Below are 9,749 nucleotides of genomic sequence, written 5' to 3' on the forward strand. Positions count from 1 at the left end.
CTGTGGCGAGTGGCCGACAGCAACAGCAACAGCAGCGACCGGCGAATCGTTGCACCGCCTGCGCCGTGTTTTTGCTCGATTTCTCAAAACCGATCGAGCGTTCCCGATCAGGGAGCAACACGCGTAGCTTGCACGCCAGGCGTGACCATCGGCTACCGCGATACACCACGAAAAACGTAGCCGCCCGCTATGCTCAGTCGCTCACGTCTATTTACATTGGCACCGTTGCGGGGAACGATCGAGACCCTGCTCGAACGTGCCTTCTTCCATCGGCGACAATGAAAATCTACTAGGACGAGATCAGCCCTACACTCCGGAGCATGTTTCTTTTTTATAGTAGTTTATTACTTAATTTGCCACTGATCTGGTTAGGTCGTTTACTGAATGTGAATCAAGGTACCAGAGCTACAATGCGTTTACTCGGTCGCTCTACGCGTGGTTCCGAGGGATTTGCTCTTTTCAGCCGTCTGGTGATAAGTTGGGTTGCTAATTAAAGCACTTGTCGATGGTTTTGGATGATTTTGCAGTCTATTTTCAGTGCATATTGATAGTATACTCGTACAAAAAATCCAACGAACGTTGTACAACACTTTCAGAAGAAAGCTCTGCGAAAGATAGCAGTAACACAGTGGTACATGAGAAACAAAGATCTGCATAAAGACCTAAATATGCACGAAGATGATAAAATTTCCCATCTAACTTTTCGTCAAGTCTTGAGATACTTCTATTATTTTTTCTCAATTATTCCCAGTATCGAATAATTGATAAAAACTAATAAAATATAACCATTACCATCGGCAACCCAAAACAGACCCCATAAATTGGACGCGTTCGCGCTAACGATCGGGACACAGGCACGTACATAAGGAATTCTTCCGGAATCAGGATGTATCTCCCTCTGCCCGTCTCTTTTTCTCCTTCTGCCTCTCCCGCCGGGGGTGGCCAGTGTCTCGGGGGCGGTCATATATCATCCACCCCCGGGGGGTGGCTGCGGGGGAGGTGGAGGCAAAAAATCTTGCCGGGCAAAAACTATCATCAGTGCTCGGGCAAAGAGAGCTGAACGCCTCTCTTCTTCTTTCTATCCGCTTTTCTCCTCCCGTGTTCTCTCCTAGTCCTTCTTCTCCTTCTTTTATATATTCCGGAGCTCTTTCACTGGTTTCAGGAAAGGACAGGAAGAACCGAAACTCGGCGAGAAAAGCTCCGAGGAAAGGTCTCGACCCAGGTTCATTAGGTTCTCGATGCTTGCTTTTGGCAGCGTTTAATGAGAAGGAGGATAAAACGTCTCGTTCAAATCAACCGGAATACCCCACTGTTCATTTGAAATGCTAAATAATCCAAGATCGTCACGTCGACGATGTTCAAGTTAGGAGATTCTCTAATTGCCAGGAGAACCGATAAAGTTCTACCGGAATTTACGTGTTTTTCTAACGCTTGTACTCCCTGCAAGATTCGACCCTCGTCGAAGAAATCGAAGCGGGTGTCGTCCGCGGCTCGTTTCCGCCGATGAAATATCGACGTTCCCCGGTTCGAGATTCGTTTATGTCGCTCCATAAGCTGCCTCGTCTCTCGCTTGATATTGGCTCAGGGCGACGACTCTCACGATAATTGACATCCACCAATTTTATGAAGCTTTTCCGACTAACAGCGAACGATGTACACACGTTTCTCGATTCGATTCAATGGAGAAGCACGGTGGTGTGTCTATCTACGCTTTACGATACGTATTCTCCATAATTCACGCGAACGAGACAAGAAATTAGGAATCGTTTCTGCAAATTTCCCAAGTATCTCACGGTAAATAAATAAGTAGCAGAAGAAACGGCAGAGGGAGAGAGGGAGGAAAAGTGTCGAGTAGCAGGATCGAGAGAGAGAAACACAGAGAAGAGGTTAGAGGGGTTCGTTCTGTAAGGCCTCCTGCAATGAATCAACTTATTTAAGGGTAGTTGGATTTCGCGAGTCGATGCACGACGACTACGAGGCACCTCGATCCCTCCCCGTTCCCCTGCTGGTCCCTCCTTCTTCAACATAGCACGCCTCGTCGAATGATTTATAGTTTTCCTTCCGTGGCCACCCATCCACCCCAGCCTCGCGCAAACGGCACCCCTCTGCCAAATGTACGCAAAATAGTCGGAATTTGCTCGGCACCAGCCAGGCTGAAGTAAAATCCTGGCTCTATAAGGGGTACCTTCGAATATGAACCAACTTTGCTCTCTCGATTAAGATATTATTATTCATCATCTTCGTACCAGCAAGTTAGTTTCACGGTATCGGTGAACGAATGATTTTTATCTGTTTCCTTGACGAGTTTTGTGCCACGTTAAAAATTCTCGAAACAATAGAAGGAACAGTAGAAACGATAGGAAATTAAGACGAAGATTGTGGATGTTCTTGGTTGGAGAGAAAATGGTCAGAAATGGACGAGGTTAGGTGGGAATAATTAGTCATTTATGAGGCCGTAAGTGGGGCCGCAAATCGGTCCCTCCCGAAGGGACAACGACGCAGGGACGACGGCGAGCGTTATCTCGAAATTATTAATCATATCGTAACGCGTCGCACCGATGAAGAAAGAGAGTAGGGAACGGGCGAAAGGGAGAAAGAGCGACGAACCACCGACTCCATGGACTTATCTGACACCTTAATCAATTCCAAGTTATTAATTACGGACCCGGCGCTCTCTCTCTCTCTCTCTCTCTCTCTTTCTCTACGCCCCCGCCCTGCGGCGTCTCCTCCATCAAGCCGGTGGCACACGCTTCAGAAAGCCACCGGAGCATTGTCTGCGGCTCACAATGCAGTGTCAACACGATCGGAGTCACACTTCCAGCCGGCCGGTCATTAATAATTATTTAAGCGAACCTTAAGCTCACCTCGGGAGAAACTCAAAAAACCGCAGAGCATTTCTCGCCAATTTCTCTGTAGATTCGTCACGTTCAAACTGCTTTTTTTTCCTTTTTTTAAGTAAGTACTGGACGTTGCAATTCTTATTCCCTTAGAGCGCCTAGAAATCTCGTCGGTGGATTTCAGGATGAAGGGAATTTGAAGTTCGTAAAAATAAAGAACCGTCTTCGTTGGAATACACTCTGAGAACGATAATCAGAAGGTTCGAGGTGGGATTGGTCCCGTTGCAACGAAACGCGCGGAAACCAAACGAGCGAGACGAATAAAAAGACAACAACCCTCTCTTCCCGATAGAAGTTGAGCGATCGTCTATGCAAATACCTAATCCTTTCGCAGATCCATCCGAGGTGACGTTGACGGATTGGCGCTGAAGACTTTGTTCGGAAGGCAGCCTGAACAGATTGCAATCCGCGACACCATTTGTTTCCCCGAGGCGCGGAGAGAGACCTTCGTCGGAAGGCATCGATTAACGGTTCTCCGTTAATTGTCGATAAAGAGAATGAAAGCCGGATGACGAGGTTCTTACGTGAAAAACCGGAAACGTCGGGAGAGCACGCGATCGCGTTGACAATTCGATTCGACAAGGAACGTGAAAAGACCTTCGTCTAACGCCTGTTTTTCTTTGGCCTCCTTAAAAAGCAAGGAAAAATTACTCTCACCCTGACGATTGATTAACGGTGCTTCGTTACTTCCAACGGAATTCCGCGGCCTTTATATACCACCTAACGACGCGACTTTTCCTCGTGAGAAAATACAACGTGTCACGGTTGGAGAACGTTGAAATTTACAATGCCAAAGGTAAAGAGGTGTCTGCCGCGCTTTTCTAACTACGGAAAAGACGCTGGTATCCCTTATAAGCATCCGAGATTCATGAAGCTTCCCGTACGAGTGTAACAATCTTCGCTAGAGAAAGAGTGAGAGAGAGATTTAAACGTTCCCGTAAATTTTCCAGGATAAAATGCCAACTGAACCACGATAATTGCCACGGTGAAAAAAGAAAAAAGGGTTAGAAGGATTAATCACTCGCGAGGAGAAGAGAAGACAATGTCCCTGGAAAAATATTCTCCGGCTATTTCCCTTGTTTGGCCAGGCGTGAACTTTTTAGGTACGCGTTATCGGCCATGGTAAAGCGTGAATTTGAATGAAACAAAAATTTTCCACACATTCCTCGAATTTTACTACCCGGGAAGAAATGTTAGAATCTCGTGGTGAATCGAGCGAACGAAACGGTTCCAGCTCGAATTCTCCGTTCGTGATAAAACTATCGAATAATATCATTAATCATCGAGGCTCGTTAAAATTTAATTATCGCTCGTTCCTCCGCCTAACGCGCCGATACGCGTTATGATCCTTTCACAAACCGTCCAACGAGACCTCGGCTATTTAAAATACTTAGCAGGCGAAGGGACCACCGCACCGACCACTTGTTCCAGGTTTTCACACCCCTTTCGGCCTGTACCGAAATCAAGCGTGACATGACACACGCTGTAATCCACGCAAAGGGTTGATCCCAGTTTAGCCGGCTGTCCGTAAACCGTGGACTTAAGCCCCGGCAAATTTGAATCCGTCAATCTTCAGCGTCCACTAACGGGAGCGGAAGCATATAATCAGCCCGGCGTAATACCCGTCCGGGCATTAAAAGCTTTTTTTCACACCGGTGCCCGAAAGATTTAACCCCTGTTTCGGGAAGGTGTTTAATTTCGACAGCACGATCACCAGAGAGTTAGACGAAATTCGACGGTTTTAACGATACTTTGCATTGTTTTCACGGGTAATTTAAATATGAAAAGTTCAGCGATGTTTGGAAGATCCTTTTCTTTGGTTTTGTCAAATTTCAGTTGGTTTCTCAGTAGAGAAACTGTCGAGTCGACGGAGATTTGATATAATTGGGCAATTGAGCATAAAAATGGGGCAGTTTTGAAGGATTTTGAGGCATAAGTTAGCCAAGTTAAAGAGAATACTCTATACCGCAGACAAGAGACGATAAATCATTGGTGTAGAAACGTCCTCGATCTTCGTTCGAGCGGGCAATTAGGCGAGTCCAGCACGGAGATCGTGCGGAAAAGCGGACCGGAAAGGGAGAGGAAAGGAGGAAATTGCGGTGCGGCCGATGAGCGTCGAATAAGGCGAAACGGTATTAAGACGGCGGGGCCGTTTTCCTCGAGGCTGATGTATCATTTGCCGGCGGGTCGTTAGGCGGTTTCAATTAGTTTTCCACGCTGCTCTCCTGGGTTAATGCGCCCCTACTATCTCCTCGCTTCCCCTCTTTCTATCTTTCTCATTCTCAGTCCCTAACAGTTACTCTTCCTCTTCTCTTGCAGCCAACGAGACATTGATCTTTCAAGATTCTACATTTTTTCTGATCCTTCCAACTTAAAATTAACGAAAATTCTTTTCTTAAACTTCTTTCTTCTTTTTTATGTACTAATGAAGGTAACTGAAGATTGTTATTATTTTATTACAAACAATTTTTCAAATACATATTGTTGTATCGTTAAGTAGACATTTAATAAAGAAATAAAGTTAAATAACACTTATGGTGATGCTGGCTTTGTATGTGTGTGATATCATTTTAATCGAACGTACAACTAGCGCCCCTTGACGGTGCATTGAGGAAACCAGGCATCTACCAGGCATCTACCAGCCATTTACCGTATACGGTTATCTTGCAAGATAGTAGAAATTCTTTTTATCGGTAACAATTGTTCAACAAATAAAAAAAAAAAAACTCACCGAACGAAGGAACGCCAACTGTCTAGAAACCCCTTTTCCACGATGTAGTATGGCTTCTCCGGATCTTCACACTTTAATATCTCGTTCCTGTTTCTGCAATGATACAAGTCGTTCAACTCGTCCTTTTGTTGCTTCGCCTTTATCTTGTCGTCCTTCTTCGCCTTCTGAGCGTTCTCCATCTTCTCCTGCACAGTAAAATCACCTCGATGTTAATCTATGGAAATTTCTTAATTTTTTTTCGAACTTCGATGGAGAAACGTACCTCGCAAATTGAACACGACGCAGAACCAACAACATATTCCTTAGACTCTGGGAAGTACTTTTGAAGATTCATCCAAGCTTCACGAGGAACTACTTTTCTCGAGGAGTCCGGTGTTTTCAGAGAATTATGTTCACAGAGTAGATCCTCGTTGAAGTAAAGTATGATCTCGTTCTCTTCGCCTTCTCCCGGTTCTTTCAGTGCTTCACTTTTCTTGGTCACAATTTTAGTTTCTTTTTGAGGGCCATTCGGGTCGCTGTAATCCTCAGCCTCTATTTCCTGCTCCAAATCGTCCATGAACTTCTCCATCGCGAGTCTCCGCCACGACCTCAAGGAATCAGCACCGACGATGTAACTCGTTTCAGATCTGCAACCACGAAAATAAATTATTTTACGAGGTGACACATTTGTTGCATATTACACAAATGAATTCGTTCCAGGATACTCACGTCTCTTTAAAGTTGCGTATAAGTTCACTGACTTCCTTGTAGTCACGTTCCAGGGATATCTTGAAACGTAGCAATTTGTATCTTCGTTTTACGCAAACCTCGCAGAAAGAATTCTCGTCCAATCGTGGCCCACCGCGATATTTATCGAAAAGCAGATCTGCAGCTGCCAGAGGCATACACTTTGCACGATTCACTTTTAAAGGATCCAGTCGATAATGCGGACACATCAACGTGGAATTGTCTATCGGTGGTACTCCGTCAATGGACAAGTGGCCGTTCAACCATTTCGACAACCAATCGCTTGGAATCCACTGATATATCTGCCACGATTCTATGGCCGAGATAATATTGTACACGTCTATTACGAGCTGCCTCTTCAAATTCTGATCTTCGATCTCTTTTTGCTGAAAGAAATACCATTGATAATACTCCTTAACTGGATCTTTTAAAATGGACACATCACTGTTATTAATACATACTTTTTCTTGTTGAATCGCCAGCAAGCTTAGCTCGTACTTTACATTTTCTTGCCTGACTAACTCGCGCAGCGTAACACTCACTTCCCAACTTTCGAACTCCATCTGCAAAATGATGAAACAATAACGTATGAAAACATGAGATAATATATGAAACAATAAGGATGAAAAAATGAAGTACACTTACCTCTTCGTAGAAATCGCGTTCCCCGCAACTCATGGCCCTGTGTGCAGCACCATTTAATCGCTTATAGTCCACCTTCGTATTTTTTACAAATGGTTTCTTCATTTGTACATCCTGTTGATTTTCTTTATCGTCGAACTCGTCGTGTTTGCCATTTTGTTCGTCGAAATTGGAATCAACTTTCGTAAACGTCACTGTTTCTACTGCGTCATCTTGAGGAGATTGTTCTGAGATTTCTATTTCTTGCTTATCCTCCAGATCCAATTTTGGTATTTTTCCAGAAATTTCCAAATCGGGAGAAACGGAAATACACTCGATTTTGCGTTTTCCTTCATCTGACGAATCCGATTTTTCTTTAACACCAACAGTCTCTATGATCATCACATCGTCATCGCTATTTAAATCAGTGTCCAATTTCTTCTGTTTATTTTTTTTCGTGTTATTCGTCCGCCTCTCTACGGTAGCTCTTTTGTAGACTAACATGTACGCGGTATTAGAGGACAGAAATCCTTTAGGTATGCGTCCCCGTTTTACAACCTTTGAATTCTCTATAATAAATAACGCTTAGTTGAAATCTTGTTTTACCAAACAGATTGTTAACGTTACATAAAGATTTACGCTCACCAGCAACACCGTCCTCTATTCTTTTATTCTGCATTCTTTCCACTTTGTCGTCGCTAAATTGATACCATTCTCCGTTCGAATTACATATATTTGCAATGTAATGACCCGAGTGTGCAGATGGACCTTTATGACTCAAAACAGCGACGAGACTGTAGAAATGGGTTTGCGGTGGACACCGCACATATTCAGACATATCAAGATCTTCCGGAAACTGTATAAAAGAATTCAACTTTCTTTTCTGCCCAGAATCCCTGACAGCAACAAAGTAATACACGCCATTAATATAAAACAGGACGATCTGACGAAGCACGACGTAAAAATAAGAAAATGAAAACTACCTATGAAACACGAAACGCATTAGTTGTATGTTCAATGTTTCTGGTAGGGATTCCAAACGTATAAAACGACGCGCATCTTTTTTGTCATTGCACGTAACGCAGTGGTACTGATTTGCTCCAGTCAATTGCTCCACAGACAAGTATTTTTCTATCGCCTCTTTCAAAGTGGCTGCGAGCTGTAGATCCAACTCGTAGAATGTCGTGGATGTTGGATATTCAGTACCGCATTTCGAACAACTGCGTCAAACATAAAACTCGCGTTATTTAGAAGGAATTAACTTCTCTCGGTCAGATCAGTTGATCGCACCAGTCATCGCAGCGAGCAACGTGTCCTACCATGTTCTCATCGTCAAGATCATCAGCATCATCATCGTTTAGGACAATTCTCATTTGTTTTCCACTTCAGAAAACCCACCAATTGATATAGCTGTATTTTCCTTGGGTCAGCCTCTGCAGCATCTGCTTCAGGTCAGAGTTTTGTTGCAGTTTCCCTTCGATATGGCAGAGAAGTAGCTTGGAGAATTCCTGTGCATCCTGTTGAGTCCTAGTATCCAAAGACAACGCGACAGCAAGATTCATTGGATCGAGTAGACGACGATTTCCGAATTGCATCATTGCAAATATATATTGCAACTGTCCGACTGCTGTCACTGGATGAAACGGTATTCCTGCCTTCGTAGCGTCACACACAGCTTCCTTTTCTTCCGGATCATCTATGATATTCCATTTGTATATTATCCTCCTAGAAATACCATTAGTAATACATATTAGTAGTGAAGTTAGTCACAAACTAAACGTTAAAGGTATCAAGTAATACATACCTCATATCTTCATTGTGAAACCACATTTGAATTAAACTGTTAACATAACATGTTGCACCTAAATTCTTTAAACCAACATACTGAGTAGGGTCACGTAACTCTGATAAAGAGCTTTCTAAAGACATTACTTCCGCAGGCTGTGACTTCATGTACTTTTCCTCTCCTAGTCCAGTCAAGCATTGTGGATTATTTGTGCAATTACGTCTATAACCAAAGTGTTTATTTTAAAATATTCAAAGAAGTTTGTGTGTACTTTCAATGAGCATAACACTTACTTGCAATTTTTACATGCTTTTAAACCTATCCTATAAGCAGTTTCCAAATGTATCCTTTCTATTTCTTCTAATAGCACACCTTCTACCCAACCCCATGCTAATTTGTCTAAATCAGTCTTTTTTGTTGGCGGCATTTTTACCTGAAACAACAATAGAAAGAACATTTTAAACAATGGAACTCCAATGCACATGTTTGATTACGCGTTTTCTTTCGCGCCATGAGAAAATCGTGATTCAATCGCATAAAAATGGAACGAAAGTAGCACTTGAAGTAATCAATTTTATAAAAAATTCATTTGTTGAAAATAGTGATTCGAGAATATTCACGAACAGTGTACTGAATTAAAATCGAGACTGTGGCAAATAAAAAAATTTCTACGTCGGAAAAATCATGGGTAGTATACCTACATAAAAAGTACTGTACGTTCCTAACTGTTAAGGTTATGAAAAATGCCGCTGCAATCTTTGTAGCGTATTGTTCTTCTCCTATAACATTATTTGGATGCGAAAGAATCTTATTCCGTCGTCGAATTCACTGAACACAAGCATTTATCGATATTTTCCATGAACACGTAAAAAAGTACTATCAAAACACTCTAACCGTTCGTGATATACACTAATCGCCATATGCAATCGGATTTGGTCTAGGCGCGCGTCAAATCAATCGCTAAGTAATATAACAAAAATAAATTAAT

General features: G+C 42.9%; 1 protein-coding gene across 1 annotated transcript in view; it reads right to left on the minus strand.

Moving 5' to 3' along the window:
- The window catches only part of LOC108570640 (ubiquitin carboxyl-terminal hydrolase 48-like), a 55,151-nt gene extending 45,963 nt beyond the window's left edge, over nt 1-9,188 (minus strand). Inside the window, exons 1-10 of the mRNA XM_017932525.1 lie at nt 9,055-9,188; nt 8,780-8,983; nt 8,374-8,700; nt 7,959-8,195; nt 7,621-7,871; nt 7,000-7,544; nt 6,816-6,917; nt 6,337-6,740; nt 5,891-6,254; nt 5,629-5,813 (exon numbers count right to left, since the gene is read on the minus strand). Of these exons, the coding sequence (XP_017788014.1) occupies nt 5,629-5,813; nt 5,891-6,254; nt 6,337-6,740; nt 6,816-6,917; nt 7,000-7,544; nt 7,621-7,871; nt 7,959-8,195; nt 8,374-8,700; nt 8,780-8,983; nt 9,055-9,188 (2,753 nt within the window). The remainder of the gene's footprint in view (nt 1-5,628; nt 5,814-5,890; nt 6,255-6,336; nt 6,741-6,815; nt 6,918-6,999; nt 7,545-7,620; nt 7,872-7,958; nt 8,196-8,373; nt 8,701-8,779; nt 8,984-9,054) is intronic.
- Between the last annotated feature and the right edge of the window lie 561 nt (nt 9,189-9,749).

This window comes from Habropoda laboriosa, unplaced genomic scaffold, assembly GCF_001263275.1.
Source record: "Habropoda laboriosa isolate 0110345459 unplaced genomic scaffold, ASM126327v1 scaffold101, whole genome shotgun sequence".
Taxonomy (NCBI): Eukaryota; Metazoa; Arthropoda; class Insecta; order Hymenoptera; family Apidae; genus Habropoda; species Habropoda laboriosa.